Here is a 17,662-nt window from a genome sequence, read left to right as displayed (position 1 = left end):
CGAGACCATCTTGGCTAAAATGGTGAAACCCCGTCTCTACTAAAAATACAAAAAATTAGCCGGGCGAGGTGATAGGCGCCTGTAGTCCCAGCTACTCGGGAGGCTGAGGCAGGAGAATGGCGTGAACCCGGGAGGCGGAGCTTGCAGTGAGCCGAGATCACGCCACTGCACTCCAGCCTGGGCGACAGTGCGAGACTCCTTCTCAAAAAAAAAAAATACAAAAATACAAAAATTAGCCAGGCATGGTGGTGCGCGCCTGTAATCCCAGCTAATCGGGCGGCTGACACAGGAGAATCACATGAACCCGGGAGTGGAGGTTGCAGGGAGCCAAGATCACACTATTGCACTCCAGCCTAGGCGACAGAGTGAGACTCCATCTTCAAAAAACAAAAAGAAACTTTGATACATATTACTAAATTGTCTTCCTTATCAGTAGTGCTAATTTAGACTTCCACCAATAGGGTTTTCGTAGGACAGGTTTGAAAAGAAAGGCTGGCCGGGCGGGGTGGCACACACCTGTAATCCCAGCACTTTGGGAGGCCAAGGTGGGTGGATCATGAGGTCAGGAGATCGAGACCATCCTGGCTAACACGGTGAAACCCCATCTCTACTAAAAACACACACAAAAAATTATCCGGGCGTGGTGGCGGGCGCCTGTAGTCCCAGCTACTCGGGAGGCTGAGGCAGGCGAATGGTGTGAACCCAGGAGGTGGAGCTTACAGTGAGCCAAGATCGCGTCACTGCACTCCAGCCTGGGCAACTGAGCGAGACTCTGTCTCAAAAAAAAAAAAAAGAAAAGAGAAGAAAGAAATGGCAAGTAAGACATATGTGATACTTTTCCTGTACCCAAGGTGGACATGACTCAAATTTGCTGACCTCTAATTTCATGAACTAAAAATGGGTTTCATTTTATAAAATAATTCATTTTCTAAGACATTTTTGAAGAGATAATACTAGATAGTTAAGTTCCCACAAAAAGTAATTTAATTTCATAATAGAGAACAATTTTTATGTTAATAGTTTTACAGAATCTCACATTTGAATGAATATGAATTTCATTTCTTTGGGGAATGCCAGGGGAGTGTTATAATACCTTGGAGTTGTGCTTCTTACAGGCAGCACAGCATTCTCAGAAGCAGTCTACTGAGCTCTTCCAGTGCATGTACTTCAAAGACAAAGACCCTGCCACCGAGGAGCGTTGCATATCTGATGGAGTTATTTATTCAATTCGAACAAATGGTGTGCTTGTATTTATACCCAGGTATGTTACATCTAATGCAATGGTGCACAACAAATCATCGGTAAAAGTGTAGAACACAAACTGTACATAGATACAATTTATTAAGATATTTAAGCAACTAGTTATATGTACATAATGTAACATATGATTCAGTATATAAATGTGAAGATTGGAGGCCAGGGGTGGCTCACGCCTATAATCCCAGCACTTTGGGAGGCCAAGGTGGGCAGATCACCTGAGGTCAGGAGTTCGAGACCAACCTGGCCAACATGGTGACACCCCGTCTCTACTAAAAGTACAAAAATTAGCCGGGCGTGGTGACGCGTGCCTGAAATCCCAGCTACCTGGGAGGCTGAGGCAGGAGAATCACTTGAACCCGGGAGGCAGAGGTTGCAGTGAGCCAAGATCGTGCCATTGCACTCCAGCCTGGGTGACAGAGCAAGACTCTGTCTCAAAAAAAATAAAGTGAAGACTGGAATGTGTGTATATATATACACATCTATGTCCATTTTAGGGTCTTTCTTATCTAACAAAATACTTTGTTTCCATCTGCTAAGGTGAAATAAATACTTGGAGGTAAACCACAGGAAAAGTAATTTGTTTTTAATCTAGGAGAAAAACTAGTATTCTAGATAAGCATACAAGATCTGTGTACTAAGAATACATTGTCTCTGGATTTATATTCTGGTCATAATATAGGTTTGGGATTAAAGGTGCTGCTTATCTAAAAAATAAAGATGGTTTAGTCATCTCATCTGGCCCAGATAGCCGTTCTGCATGGAAACCAGGATCCCTTCAACGATTTCAAAACAAAATTACCTCTACTACAACAGATGGGGAATCTGTTACGTTCCATTTGTTTGACCATGTAACCGTAAGTCTGTATTTCTCTTAAGTATTATTAATATTTAAAATGTAAGGAACAAATAATGTGATTTAGTAATATGTATTTTCTTCTCTATGCTAGGTAAGAATATCCGTACAGGCCTCACGTTGCCATTCTGATACAATCAGACTTGAAATAATTAGTAACAAACCATACAAGATACCAAATACAGAACTTATTCATCAGAGCTCCCCTTTGCTGAAGAGTGAGTTAGTGAAAGAAGTAACTAAATCTATGGAAGAAGCTCAGCTTGCCCAAGAGGTCAAAGTAAACATCATTCAGGAAGAATATCAAGAATATTGCCAAACAAAGGGAAGGAGCCTATACACACTTCTAGAGGAGATACGGGACCTAGCTCTCCTGGATGTTTCAAACAATTATGGAATATGAAAGGCTCTTACTTCACTAAGAGCTGTCATATGTGAATGTTTTACAGTCTTTTCAAACTTAACATTTAATGTGTGTCACTCAGTGCTCTAGTTGATCAGGACTGGGTAACTATTTCACATATATGTAAAATGTTCTCAGCTGGGCATGGTGGCTCATGCCTGTAGTCCCAGCTACTTGGGAGGTGGAAGCAGGAGAACTGCCTGAACCCAGGAGGAAGAGGTTGCAGTGAACTGAGATCACACCACTGCATTCCAGCCTGGGCAGCAGAGCAAGACTCCATCTCAAAAAAAAGTTATCTCATTCATTGAAGTTGCATTAAATAAAGTATAATTAGGTCACTATGGAAACTGAGTTTTCAGTAATGAGTGGACAGTAAGTGGTGGCTCTGCAGATTGCTAGCCCCTTTCTAATAGTTTAATAAACCCAAAATTATTGGTTATCTTGTCTCCAATCAGTTCTTTCAAATGTTTTATTTTTCCAGTAATTACATTTGGATCATAGGCCCCTCTGACATCTGTCAGGTAATTTTCAGTCACTTTCAGATAATAAGACTTAGTCCTGAGTCCACCTCTCTGCTTAAAACTCCTATTTCATATTTGACTCAGTCCTTCCCTGCTGTCTCCAGTACTAGTTGGGAATAGGACACAGGGCAGGTGGTAAGGTGCAGGTAAAGTTCTGTCACAGGCCTCCCTTCCCACCCTCCCACTTTGATGAGGTGCATTGGCCTTCCCCTTGTTGAAAACTCGTTACTTTGCCAGCAAACACCCCACTAGAAAAATTAACTCTTGGCCAAGCACGGCGGCTCACACCTATAATCCCAGCACTTTGGGAGGCCGAGATGGGTGGATCACAACATCAGGAGATCGAGACCATCCTGGCCAACATGGTGAAACCCCATCTCTACTAAAAATACAAAATAGCCTTGTTTGGTGGCAGGCGCCTGTAATCCCAGCTACTCGGGAGGCTGAGGCAGAGAATTGCTTGAACCTGGGAGGCGGAGGTTGCAGTGAGCCAAGATCGCGCCACTGCTGTCCAGCCTGGGTGACAGAGTGAGTCTCTGTCTCAAAAAGAAAAAGAAAAATTAACCCTTCTTTCTCAGTAGTATAGTTTGTGAGGGTAGACAGAAGCCTGAACAGGCCCTCCTGAGGAAGCAGTTTCTATAGGCATTTGGTGGCACCTTGAAACTGCTCTCCATCTTCTAGCTGATCCCCTATTGGCTGCAGTTAGCCACAATCCTCCTAATGCACATGTCTCTTGCCCTATCCTCGTGGCAGTTCCCAGCAGGCCCACAAACCGACCCCCTGACCCCCATCCCAGATGTTCTCCTTGTGCTCACCTTCCTGGCTTTTCCATCAAACCATCTTTGTCACGCCCTGTCCCCACCTGGAGTCAGAAAGCCTGAAAAGAAGATGCCTGTCTGTCCTGGCTTTGTAGATGGAAGCCAGTCTAGCACCATCACTCTGCCCTTTCCCCAAGGGAAAAGAGAGTGAGAGGCCAAGTGCCATGGAAGATCACTTGAGGCCAGGAGCCCAGGACCAGCCTGGTCAACAGAGTGAGACACCATCTCTACAAAAATTAAAACATTAGCCAGGCATGGTGGTACATGTGTGCAGTCGTAGCTACTTGGGAAGCTAAGGCAAGAGGATTGCTTGAGCCCCAGGAGTTTGAGGCTGCAGTGAGTTAGGAGTGGGCCACTGTATTCCAGCCTGAGTGACAGTGAGACCGACACACACACACACACACACACACAAATAGTGGCGGGGGGCTTGGGGTAGGGGTGAGGGAGTGGGGTGGGAGAGCCTTTCCTAACACTAACCTTTCTTATTTGTAACTACCCCCTCTACCTGGCAGGAGGAAGTCCAATCAGGTGTTCTCATGATTTGGCCCTAACGCCTCTAGTCTCAAAATCAGCATTCCTAAAATATTCCTTATCCCCTCAATCTTATTCTGTATCATTATTGTACATGTGCTTCCCAATACTGGGAATCTTCTCCATCAAAAGCAAAGTCTTTCCTATGAATCCTACCTAGATGCTATGTTCCCCATGATACTTTGCAAGTTTCACTCCAACTAGTCAGTAAGTTACCAAAAAGCATTCTTTGAACTACCCTAGCACCTATGAGGGTCAGGTAATGTTTTAGCCTTTCATGTGACCTTTTAACTATTAAAGTAACTCCTTAAAAAACATGTAAAAACCTTGTATTTACCAAAAGTGTAAACTGCAGAACTAAATAGCAATGAAAAACACCCATAAAGCCTGTAGATAGTTTTTAAGAAAATTTTTACTTCCTTTAAAAAACTGACATTAATATTGAATATATGTACATCTTAAAACTTACCCAGGCTGGGCGCGGTGGCTCACGCCTATAATCCCAGCACTTTGGGAGGCCAAGGGGGCCGGATTACCTGAGGTTAGGAGTTCAAGACCAGCCTGGCCAACATGGTGAAACCCTGTCTCTACTGAAAATACAAAAATTAACCGGGCGTGGTGGCACATGCCTGTAATCCCAGCTACTCAGGAGGCTGAGGCAGAATTGCTTGAGCCCAGGAGGTGGAGGCTGCAGTGAGCCGAGATTGTGCCATTGCACTCCAGCCTGGCTGACAGAGCGAGACTGTCTCAAAACAAACAAACAAACAAATAAACTTCACCCAGACTATTCTGGGCACACTGTCCACGGGTTAACCCTGTTTTGCAAGGAGCAGTAAACAACAGAAACAAAACCTCCAAACTTAGTGAAAACAAGGCATTCAATGACAGACCAGCAGCAGAAACTCCTTATTACCTACTAATCATTTTATGAAGAAACATCTATATAAAACCCAACACTAAAGAGAACAAATAGATTTAACTAAAGTGACAAGCATAATTATAAATAAATACCAGATTACCAGATTTTAAACAATAATCTGTAAAAGTTTTACTACCTAAGGATTTTCACTCCAAGAAGAAAAAATACATAGTAACGCCGAGCTTGCAGGATGACGACTTAACAGATACATTTTCTCTTAATGGAAACTTATCTAGCTTCAGTAATATTTCTGGATGTAGCATCAAGTTGCTGTTGCACATTTTTAAAAGACTGGTCCACCAGTGTTTCCTCTAATTTTAATTCCTCTTCTTCACTTAAAGTATTAGCAATAGCATCATTACATGGATTGTCTAGAATGTCTTCGTTTAATCCATTTGACTCGTCCTTTTGATCTTCATCAGTATTAACCTCTTCAACCATGTGTGCCCTGGCTGTATTCATTAACATATCTGAAAAAAATCATACCATTATTATTCATTATAAGTACCTGATCCAATCTTACCACAGAAGTACAAACCTCTTCAAAAGCTTAGTTTAGTAAAATAAAATCTATGATCACTTAATGTTAATTATGATCACTTTCTTCTAAATACACTTTTTTTTTTTTCTGAGATGGAATCTCGCTCCGTCACCTTGGCTGAAGTACAATGGAGCAATCTGGGCTTACTGCAACCTCTGCCGGGTTCAAGCGATTCTCCTGCCTCAGCTTCCCGAGTAGCTGGGATTACAGGTGACTGCCACCACACCCGGCTAATTTTTGTATTTTTAGTAGAGACAGGGTTTCACTATGTTGGCCAGACTGGTCTTGAACTCCTGACCTCAGGTGATCCACCCGCCTCAGGCTCCCAAAGTCCTAGGATTATAGGCATGAGCTACCATGCCTGGCCTATAAACCCATTTTTATACAACTAAGATCCATTTTAAATGCAAGAGAGGCCAGGCCCAATCCCAACAATTTGGAAGGCTGAGGTGGGAGGATCACTGGAGCTCAGGAGTTCAGGACCAGCCTGGGCCACATAGTGAGACCCCATGTCAACAAAACAAAACAAAACAAAAAAAAATTAGCTGGGTATGATGGCAAACTGTGACCGTGCCACTGTACTCCAGCCTGGGTGACAAGGTGAGACCCTGTAACAACAACAACAAAAAAAGCAAAATGGTTTTCAATGTTATTAAATTCACACTCTTGGATCATAGTCAAATGTAACTGTTCTTATTCAAAATCAAAACTATTATTGGCCGGGCACAGTGGATCATGCCTGTAATCTCGGCACTTTGGGAGGCTGAGGCAGGCAGATCACTCAAGGTCAGGAGTTCAAGACCAGTCTGGCCAATATGATGAAACCCTGCCTCTACAAAAAATACAAAGATTAGCCGGACGTGGTGGAGCACACCTGTAATCCCAGCTACTAGGGAGGCTGAGACAGGAGAATTGCTTGAACCTGGGAGGCAGAAGTTGCAGTGAGCCGAGATCAGCAACTATACTCCAGTCTGGGCAACAGAGCGAGGCCCCATCTAAAAACAAAAATCGTAACTACTAAAAAGAGATCCAATAAAAACCAAATGCATTTAAGTTTTATGTCAGAGTGATCCATAAGAAACTTTAAAGTACTTATTTCCATTTGGACAAATTTTAAGTTGTGTATGATAAACAGAGGTAAGCTTTAAATACCAATTGCCAGGTATACTTGATATTGACAGCAAGGAAGCCACTGCCATCAAAAAAATGCTATCTTCATATAATGTTTCACATGGTACTAATAAAACATCCATTTATAAAGAAAAAGTAAATTGGCCTGGCGTGGTGGCTCACGCCTGTAATCCCAGCACTTTGGGACGCCGAGGCAGGCGGCGAGGTCAGGAGATCGAGACCATCCTGGCTAACACGGTGAAACCCCATCTCCACTAAAAATACAAAAAATTAGCCAGGCATGGTGGCGGGCACCTGTGGTCCTAGCTACTCTGGAGGCTGAGGCAGGAGAATGGTGTGGACGAAGGAGGCAGAGCTTATAGTGAGCCGAGATCGTGCCACTGCACTCCATCCTGGGCGACAGAGTGAGACTCCATCTCAAAAAATAAAAAAAGAAAAAGAAAAAGTAAATTCAGCCGGGTGCGATGGGTCACGCCTGTAATCCCAGCACTTTGGGAGGCTGAGGCGGGCAGATCACGAGGTCAGGAGTTCAATACCAGCCTGGCCAACACAGTGAAACCCCATCTCTACTAAAAATACAAAAATTAGCCAGGCGTCATGGCATGCACTTGTAGTCTTAGCTACTTGGGAGGCTGAAGCAGGGGAATTGCTTGAACCCAGGAGGCAGAGGTTGCAGTGAGCTGAGATCACGCCACTGCACTCCAGCCTGAGCTACAGAGCAAGACTCCATCTAAAAAAAGAAAAGTAAATTCATCTTAATTGAAAAGAAAAAAAAGGTAGCCAAAATAATTTTCACTTGAAAATTTTAATATATTGGGTGAAACTTCTTTTACAACATGGAATCTCTTTTTTTTTTTTTTTTTTTTTTTTTTGTAGAGACAGGGTCTCACTATGTTGCCCAGGCTGGTCTTGAACTCCCGGGCTCAAGTGATCTGCCCGCCTCAGCCTCCCAAAGTGCTGGGATTACAGGCAAGAGCCAGTGTGCTGGGCCTATAATTCTTATTTTTCCATTTTGAAAGGAAAAACTGAATTGGAAATTAAGAAAGATACACACAATCCTGCTTATTTCATTGAAAACCAACTTGCAATTCTTTCTAAATATAGTTTTAACAAATTTGGTTATGTAGTTTCCAAATCCACAATCTCTGTTAAAAACAGCAAATTTAGGCCAGGTACACTGGCTCACACCTGTAATCCCAGCACTTTGGAAGCCCAATGCTGGAGGACTGCTTCAGACTAGAAGTTCAAGGCTGCAGTGAGGCAAGATCACACCACTGCACTCTAGCCTGGGTGACAGATTGACAGTTTCTAAAAATAGTAATAATAATAATTTTTTTTAATAAAGCAATTTTTCAGGCAGTTTTAGAAGTGAGAAGGGAATGCTACAGATAAGCAAATTAAACAGCTACTTTAAAAGTACAACTCACAACCAAGTGACAAAACACAAGAAAAAGCATTTTTTTTTTTCTTTTGGTGGGGGGAGAGGAGTCTTGCTCTGTCACCCAGGCTGGAGTGTAGTGGCCCTGATCTCAGCTCGCTTCAACCTCCACTTCCCAGGTTCAAGCAATTCTCCTGCCTCAGCCCGAGTAGCTGGGATTACAGGCAGGCACACACCACCATGCCCGGCTAATTTCTGTATTTTTAGTAGAGACAGGGTTTCACCATGTTGGCCAGGATGGTCTCGATCTCCTGACCTTGTGATCCACCCGCCTCAGCCTCCCAAAGTATTAGGATTACAGACACAAGCCACCACACCCGGCCTCTTCTTTTTTTTTTTTTTTTTTTTTGAGATGGAGTTTTGCTCTTGTCGCCCAGGCTGGAGTGCAATGGGTTGATCTCAGCTCACTGCAACCTCCACCTCCTGGATTCAAGCAATTCTGCCTCAGCCTCCCAAGTGACTGGGATTACAGGTGCACATCACCATGCACAGTTAATTTTTGTATTTTTAGTAGAGATGGGGTTTCACCATGTTGGCCAGGCTAGTCTTGAACTCCTGACCTTAGGTGATCTGCCCACCTTGGCCTCCTAAAGTGCTGGGATTACAGGCATGAGCCACCGCACCTGGCCTTTTCTTTTCTTTATGTATTATTACAATTATTGTCCTAAAGGTAATAGTATATGACACATGCTTTAAGGAGTCAGGGAAGAATAAGTTTATCAAGAATTTAAAATCAATTTTAAGTGATTAAAATGTTTTTTTCTTTTTTTTTTTTTTTTTTGAGACGGAGTCTCGCTCTGCCGCCCAGGCTGGAGTGCAGTGGCCGGATCTCAGCTCACTGCAAGCTCCGCTTCCCGGGTTCACGCCATTCTCCTGCCTCAGCCTCCCAAGTAGCTGGGACTACAGGCGCCCGCCACCACGCCGGGCTCATTTTTTGTGTTTTTTTAGTAGAGACGGGGTTTCACCGTGTTAGCCAGGATGGTCTCGATCTCCTGACCTCGTAATCTGCCCATCTCGGCCTCCCAAAGTGCTGGGATTACAGGCTTGAGCCACCGCGCCCAGCCCCTTAAAATGTTTTTTTCTTTTCAAGAGTCTCACTCACTCACCCAGGCTGGAGTGCAGTGGCATGATCTTGGCTCACTGCAACCTCGACCTTCTTGATTCAAGTGATTCCTGTACCTCAGCCTCCGGAGTAGCTGGGATTACTGGTGTGCACCACCACGCCTGGCTAATTTTTGTAATTTTAGTATAGAGATGGGGTTTCACCATGTTGGCCAGTCTGGTCTCCAGGTGATCTACCCACCTTGGCCTCCCAAAGTGCTGAGGTTACAGGCATGAGCCACCGCGCCTGGCCAGGTGATTAAAATAATTTTTTAAGAGGTGCTCAGCTATCTAGAAAACCATCCTGGATTCATTTATTCTTTGAGGAACACATACATTCTCTCCCTCCTCTCTCACACACACAGTCTCTAAAATATACATAAACTTAATATCACACTTTTCCACTCCTAGAAGTATTTTATTTTGGGGGCTAGCAGAGATGTTAAAATATCTAACATGTCCTTGATATATTAATGGTAGCACATAAAATTTGGCATAAAATTTACCATTTTCTAGGGACTGACTATTACTCAGCAGCTTTGCCTGCCTTCTTTCCAAGGCCAGTTGTTTATTTCTCTCAATTCTTTGTTGTTGCTCTTCTGTTAGGCTTCTACTTGACTCAGAAGCAAATATCTCACTTTCAGATGAGTTTGTCAGAAAGGGATCTAATTCAGTAGCAGTTACATCATGTTCATTATTTTCCGCAACTTCATCTGCAATAGAAAAGAAACGGTACATCTGCAGTGTTAGACTAGTTAGAGAAGGGCTTCTCATTGAAAAAGGATTTAAAGTGGCACGGTGCCAGACCTGAAGAAACAATTTGTGAGATATAACAATGTTGTGAATACATGCTTGATTCAATTAAATAATATTTATAATTCAGTTTAAAAAGGCATGTTAAGTCAAATGAAAATACAATTTAAAATATGCATGAAGGCCGGGCACGGTGGCTCACGCCTGTAATCCCAGCACTTTGGTAGGCCAAGGCGGGTGGATCACAAGGTCAGGAGTTCAAGACCAGCCTGGTCAACGTGGTAAAACCCCATCTCAACTAAAAATATAAAAAAATTAGCTGGGCACGGTGGCACATGCCTATAATCCCAGCTACTCGGGAGGCTGAGGCAGGAGACTTGCTTGAACCGGGACCTGGGAGGCAGAGGTAGCAGTGAGCAAGATCGCATCGCACCACTGCATTCCAGCCTAGGTTACAGAGCAAGACTCTGTCTCAAAAAAAAAAAAAAAAAAAAAAAAAGAAAAGAAAGGAAAGGAAACAAAAAGTTCTTGGTTGTAATTAGAAATATTTTATGCTTGGCCTAATCAAAGAGCTTAAGGAATCCAAACCATATTCTTGTTCTACATTAAACCAACACATTTCAATAGTTTCCCAGTGACTATATGGGAAAAGGTTATTTTATTTTATTTTATTTTTTGAGATAGAGTTTCACTCTTGTAACCCAGGCTAGAGTACAATGGCTCGATCTTGGCTCACTGCAACCTCCACCTCCCAGGTTCAAGTGATTTTCCTCCATCAGCCTCCCAAGTAGCTGGGATTACAGGCACCCGCCACCATGCCCAGCTAATTTTTGTATTTTTAGAAGAAACAGGGTTTCACTATGTTGACCAGGCTGGTCTCAAATTCCTGACCTGAGGTGATCCACTTGCCTCAGCCTCTCAAAGTGCTGAGATTACAGGCGTGAGCCAATGCATCCAGCCAGTAAAAGGTAAGTTCATATAGACATTATCTTTTGTAGAGTTAAACACAGACAAATGAAAAAAGAAATTTAAAAATCTATGGACATATTTCCAAATGAATTTCTTTTTAAATTCAGTGTGGTTTACATTATAAGTAATAAATTCTTAAAGCCCTGTAAACCAGTTAACTCAAGGTAGGATGTCCCCAAAATGATCCACAGTGGTATGAAAGTAAATAATAGATCTTCCATTTATATTTCATTTAAGAATTAAGAAGAACTATGTTTTAGTAACACATTTAAAATAAGACTGGCAGTTGTTAACTGTCCCTTGTCCTTATGATAGTTACTGTCTGATCTGTGAGCCACTCTATAGGCAAGATCCACACTGTAAAAGGGTGGAGAATGGGGCCCCTACTCACTTTACAATTTCAGATATACAGCTGTTTCTGATTGCCCAGTCAAATAAACTTACGGATTTCATCTTACTTTAACCAAACAACCCCAACAAAATGAACAAGTGTTAGGTTAAAAAGATTCTACAAAATAACAAAATGTCTGTAAGTAGAATAGAAGCACAAGCAAAATAAAAAAACAGCAGAGCTGACACTTTACCTTCTATCTACATCATTCATATTATGAAATTTTAAAAAAAGATAGGCCAGGCACGGTGGCTCAAGCCTGTAATACCAGCACTTTGGGAGGCCAAGACGGGCGGATCACAAGGTCAGGAGATCGAGACCATCCTGGTTAACATGGTGAAACCCCGTCTCTACTAAAAAAATACAAAAAAACTAGCCGGGCATGGTGGCGGGCGCCTGTAGTCCCAGCTACCTGGGAAGCTGAGGCAGGAGAATGGCGTAAACCCGGGAGGCGGAGCTTGCAGTGAGCTGAGATCCGGCCACTGCACTCCAGCCTGGGCGACAGAGCGAGACTCCATCTCAAAAAAAAAAAAAAGATAAACCCCATCACATCTGACAAGTTGGTCAAAACATTCAAGTCACCATTTGAAATATGTCTTTATATATACTATGCTTGTTCTATGTACATATTATGCCTTGAAATATTAGCTAATTATAGAAAAACCATCACAATTTTAAAAAATTTAAGGGCTGGGTGTGGTGGCTCATGCCTGTAATCTCAGCATTTTGGGAGGCCGAGGCAGGCAGATCACAAGGTCAGGAGATCGAGACCATCCTGGCTAACACGGTGAAACCCTGTCTCTTCTTCAAAAAATACAAAAATTAGCCAGGCATGGTGGCAGGCGCCTGTAGTCCCAGTTACTCAGGAGGCTGAGGCAGGAGAATGGCGTGAACCTGGGAGGCAGAGCTGGCAGGAAGCCGAGATCGCGCCACTGCACTCCAGCCTAGGCGACAACAGCAAGACTCCGTCTCAAAAAACAAACAAGCAAACAAAAAAACAAATATTTAAAACATAAAGACAGACCTTTATAATTATTTTCAGTGAGATATAAAAATCATATGATACTTAATTCAGCCCTTTACAATCAAATTCTCTTTTAAGATTTCTTCCTTAATAGTGAAAAATGAAAAGCCACTTTTCCTTCCTGACATGGAAAACAAAAATGTAGCAAGAAACTAAAATGGCCTCCATTGTCAGGAAATACTGATACAGTATATGTAGGAAACATTGCTGAAGCAGTTAAGAAACAAGCATTAGAGCCACTTATGAGCCAGGCCCAGTGGCTCACACCTGTAATCCCAGCACTTTGGGAGGCTGAGGCAGGCAGATCACCTGAGGTCAGGAGTTCAAGACCAGCCTGACCAACATGGTGAAACCCTGTCTCTACTAAAAATACAAAATTAGCCAGGCGTGGTGGCGCATGCCTGTAATCCCAGCTACTCAGGAGGCTGAGGCAGGAAAATTGCTTGAACCAGGGAGGCGGAGGTTGTGGTGAGCCAAGGTCATGCCATTGCACCCCAGCCTGGGCAACAAGGGTGAAACTCCATCTCAAAAAAAAAAAAAAAAAAAAAAAAAAAAACCACTTATGAAACGTGTTTTTAATGTGCTTCCTCTTACAGGGTTGCAGGATTCTAAATCAATAACAAAATACATAAATAACTAATTTTTTTTTTTGTTTTTTCAAGAGATGGGGTCTCACTCTGTCATCCAGGCTAGAGTACAGTGGCATGATCATAGTTCACTCCAGCCTCAAACTCCTTGGACTCAAAGGATCCTCGTGCCTCAGCCTTCTAAATAGCTGGGACTATGGGTGTTGACCACTCTGGTCCCTAACTTCTGGGTTCAAATGAACTCAAAGAACTAATTTTGACTGGGCAAGGTGGCTCACGCCTGTAATCCTGGCACTTTGGGAAACTGAGGCAGAAGGACTGCTTGAGAACAAGAGTTCAAGACCAACATGACCAACACAGCAAGACCCCGTCTCTATTACAAAGAATAGTGGAAAAAAAAAAAAAAAACTACTTTTTATGAACCAAGAAAAGAAAGGTATCTTCAGTAGTAGATGACCTATTTATATAAACAATATATTTTGTAAGAAGCAGCTGGTTCCTTTGAGTAGAATTAAAATGAGAGTGCAGCAGCTCATGCCTGTAATCCCAGCACTTTGGGAAACCAAGGTGGGAGGATCACATGGACCCAGGAGTTTGAGACCAGCCTGCGAAACATAGGGAGACCCCAACCAGGCGCGATGGCTCACGCCTGTAATTCCAGCACTTTGGGAGGCTGAGGAGGGTGGATCACGAGGTCAGGAGATCGAGACCATCCTGGCTAACACAGTGAAACCCTGTCTCTACTAAAAACACAAAAAATTAGCCGGGCGTGGTGGCAGGCGCCTGTAATTTACTCGGGAGGCTGAGGCAGGAGAATGGCATGAACCCAGGAGGCAGAGCTTGCAGTGAGCAGAGATCCTGCCACTGCACTCCAGCCTGGGTGATAGAGCAAGACTCCACCTCAAAAAAAAAAAAGAAACATAGGGAGATCCTGTCTCTATAAAAAAGAAAACTTGGCCAGGCAGGTGGTGCACGCCAGTAGTCCAAACTACTCAGGAGGCTGAGGTGGGAGGATTGGTTAAGCTCTGGAGGTCAAGGCTGCAGAGCTGTGATCATGCCACTGTGCTCCACTCTGGGTGACAGAGTGAGGTCCTGTCTCAAAAATAAATAAGTAAATAAAAATGAAATGAAATTTTTAAAAATTAGAAGTACACATGAAATTCATTTACTGCAACCTTCATTGGCAAGTGATTATGGCAAAGAAGCTAAAGCTAGAAATATTCAATGTGTTACAAGATGCCATCATTGTGGTAAAAACAAACTAAAACATAAGTAAACTATATAAAAATTAAAGGGAAATAAGTGCAATGCAAAAGGAAACAGCACAGGGGAGTCAGAAATGATGGGAGTGGGGATGCAACTATAACAGTGTAATGAGGAGGCTTCACTGAGTTGTCACTTGAGCACGGTTTGAAGAGTGTAAGACAGTGATGCAGACTTGAGGGGTACAAGGGAAGAGTGTTCCAGGCAGAGTACAACAATACAAAAGCCTTAGAATAGAAACGTGCCTGAAATGTACAAGGAACAGCTGGAGGCCAAGCACAGTGGCTCACACCTGTAATCCCAGCACGTTGGGAGGCCAAGGCAGACTGTTTGAGGCCAAGAGATAGAGACCAGCCTGGGGAACATAGTGAGATCCTGTCACTATAAAAATTAAATTTAGGTCAGGCGCAGTGGCTCACTGGCTCACGCCTGTAACTCTAGCACTTTGGGAGGCCAAGGCGGGTGGACCACCTGAGATCAGGAGTTTGAGACCAGCCTGGCCAACGTGATGAAACTCGTTTCTACTAAAAATACAAAAATTAGCTGGGTGTGGTGGTGCGCACCTGTAATCCCAGCTACTGGGAGGCTGAGGCAGGAGAATTACTTGAACTCAGGAGGTGGAGGTTGCAATGAGCCGAGATCACACCATTACACTCTAGCCCAGGTGACAGAATGAGACTCCTTCTCAAAAAAAAAAAAAAAGTACATCGCAAATCGCATCAGTATGGAAGTAAATGTATTTAAGCAACAAATAAAATGGTCAAAACATTTTTACTTTTGTGGTGCCTGATCAAAAAAATTTGGAGACTATTCTTTTAAGATACAAACAAAATATATCACACAACAAACAAAAATCTCAGATTCAGTTCTCTTATTTGTATCCTGTATTTCAGCATGCTTGTAATTCTCTGAACGGTCCATGTTAATTTATCTTTTTCTTTTTTTTTTTTTGAGATGGAGTTTTGCCCATTTTGCCCAGGCTGGAGTGCAATGGCACCATCTCAGCTCACTGCAACCTCCACCTCCAGGGTTCAAGCAATTCTACTGTCTTAGCCTCCCGAGTAACTGGGATTACAGGCATGTGCCACCACGCCAGGCTAATTTTTTGTATTTTTTAGAAGAGATGGGGTTTCACCATGTTGGCCAGGCTGGTCTCGAACTCCTGGCCTCAAGGGATCCACCCATCTTGGCCTCCCAAAGTGCTGGGATTACAAGGTGAGCCACCGTGCCAGGCCTTATTTTTTTTTTTTACTGCCATAGAATATGGAGCCTGAAATCCATGTTAATTTATACCTCTGCATAGGTGGCTCCCTCATTCAAAATCACCTCTGCCTGACCTCTACTGTTCATTCAAAATACTTTTTCTTCTTTTTCATTTCTTTCTTCTTCCTCCCACCCCCAAATCAAAATTCTTCTGAATCCTCCTTTGTGAAGCTCTCCCTCTACCTCCAGGGACATGTAACTATGCTCTCCTTTGTATCCCACCCTGTGACCTACTCATACCTCTAATTACAACACCTACCACACTACTGGCAACGTTGTATGTCTGATTCATTCATTACTGTATTAGCCCACAAAGGGGCCTGATCTTAGTCATTTTTTTATCCTTGAGCTGTATTACATACCGGGCACCTCAAAAAGTAACCCAGAAGTATATGTGGTGGAATTTAGAACTGCAATAACTCATTCCTTTACATATACCAGTCCTATGCCATCAATACATATTCTACCAAGAAATTTAAATCATGAATTATTTAAATCACATTCCTTCACATGTTTGGAAGTAGTTTATAAATAACTTTAGGGAATTCTACATGGAACCTGTATTTTCTTCCGCATCTGTTAAAAGTTAAAAAACAAAAACAAACATGTATGGAGCCATCGCACAGAAAATCTGATAACTATACAGACCCTGTCGGCAGGAACCATCTGTTTTAATGTGTGTGACTGTCTATGGTTGCATTGTACAACTAACAATGCAATCAATACCAGGAACAGTCACATAGGTCTCACTAAAGTCCTATATCCGAGAGCTGCACTCTAAGTGAAATGCAAACTTTCATCATCAAATCATTCTGCCTAATTTCCCAGTACCACTTTATCCAATGGTATCCAATGGTGCATGTGTATATGAACACTTTATCTTGGTATATATTTTTATTAACAAGTGCTATACAGGATTAGTGGGTCACTAGAGTTCTCAAAAGTTCATATTCTACAACAAATTTGATATACAACATTCTAGATGTAGCAAGGCTTTTTTTTTTTTTTTTTTTTTTTTTTTTTTTTTTTTGAGTTAGAGCCTCACTCTATCACCCAGGCTGGATTGCAGCAGCACAATCTCGGCTCACTGCAACCTCCACTTCCTGGATTCAAGTAATTCTCCCGCCTCAGCCTCCTGAGTAGCTGGGATTACAGGTGTACGCCACCCCACACAGTTAATTTTTGTATTCTCAGTACAGATGGGGTTTCCCCATATCGGTCAGGCTGGTCTCAAACTCCTGACCTCCACTCACCTCAGCCTCCCTGAGAGTGCTGGGATCACAGGCATGAGCCACCACGCCCAGCCCACTACCAAGGCATTTTAACATACCTATTTATCGTACTTTACCATACTTTAATTATATATTCAATATAGACTAAGGATCCAGTCCTATAATACTGCCTCCTCTAACTACTTCTATTCTTTCTTTTTTTTTTTTTTCTGACAAGGTCTCACCCTATTTATTGCCCAGGCTAGAGTACACTGGTGTGATCCTGGTTCACTGCAGCCTTGAATTCCTGGGTTCAAGTAATCCTCCTGCCTCAACCCCCATGAGTAGCTAGGACAACAGGCATGTACCACCACACCTGATTAACTTTTTAAAAATTTGTATAGATGGGGTCTCACTAGGTTGCCCAGACTGATCTCCAACTCCAGGATTCAAGTAATCCTCCCTCCATGGCCTCCCAAAGTACTGGGGTTGATCCAAAGGTAGTGATTTATCTCAATTCAGTTACAGATCAAACTCCTTGTTCTACTCTTTCCTCCCTTTTCACTACTGCACTTGACTAGTCTTTAAAAACAAATTAACAAGCCAGGCGCAGTAGCTCACACCTATAATCCCAGCACTTTGGGAGGCCAAGGTAGGTGGATCATGAAGTCAGGAGTTCAGAAAC

At 42.8% G+C, this 17,662-nt stretch overlaps 2 protein-coding genes and 1 non-coding gene across 15 annotated transcripts in view; 1 reads left to right on the top strand and 2 right to left on the bottom strand.

The window, feature by feature from the left end:
• The window catches only part of LOC105488299 (DIS3 like exosome 3'-5' exoribonuclease), a 42,018-nt gene extending 39,065 nt beyond the window's left edge, over positions 1 to 2,953 (top strand). For all 4 annotated transcript variants that reach the window (XM_071101167.1, XM_011752212.2, XM_071101168.1 and 1 more), the window contains 3 exons: positions 1,116 to 1,261; positions 1,940 to 2,114; positions 2,208 to 2,953. In XM_071101167.1, the coding sequence (XP_070957268.1) occupies positions 1,116 to 1,261; positions 1,940 to 2,114; positions 2,208 to 2,516 (630 nt within the window). In that variant the 3' untranslated portion in view covers positions 2,517 to 2,953. The remainder of the gene's footprint in view (positions 1 to 1,115; positions 1,262 to 1,939; positions 2,115 to 2,207) is intronic.
• A 124-nt stretch (positions 2,954 to 3,077) lies between these two features.
• LOC105488283 (TIMELESS interacting protein) overlaps positions 3,078 to 17,662 on the bottom strand; it is a 52,899-nt gene continuing 38,314 nt past the window's right edge. For all 10 annotated transcript variants that reach the window (XM_071101170.1, XM_071101171.1, XM_071101174.1 and 7 more), the window contains 2 exons: positions 10,023 to 10,229; positions 3,078 to 5,775 (listed from right to left, as the gene is read on the bottom strand). In XM_071101170.1, coding sequence (XP_070957271.1) covers positions 5,534 to 5,775; positions 10,023 to 10,229 — 449 coding nt within the window. In that variant the 3' untranslated portion in view covers positions 3,078 to 5,533. The remainder of the gene's footprint in view (positions 5,776 to 10,022; positions 10,230 to 17,662) is intronic.
• Positions 16,371 to 16,505, bottom strand: LOC112426540 (small Cajal body-specific RNA 14). Its single transcript, XR_003017907.1, has one exon. It is a non-coding gene; the product is annotated as a small Cajal body-specific RNA 14 (non-coding RNA).

This window comes from Macaca nemestrina, chromosome 7 (genome assembly GCF_043159975.1).
Source record: "Macaca nemestrina isolate mMacNem1 chromosome 7, mMacNem.hap1, whole genome shotgun sequence".
Taxonomy (NCBI): Eukaryota; Metazoa; Chordata; class Mammalia; order Primates; family Cercopithecidae; genus Macaca; species Macaca nemestrina.
The sequence above is the reverse complement of the archived record's forward strand: the minus strand, read 5'-3'. Positions and strand labels throughout refer to the sequence as shown.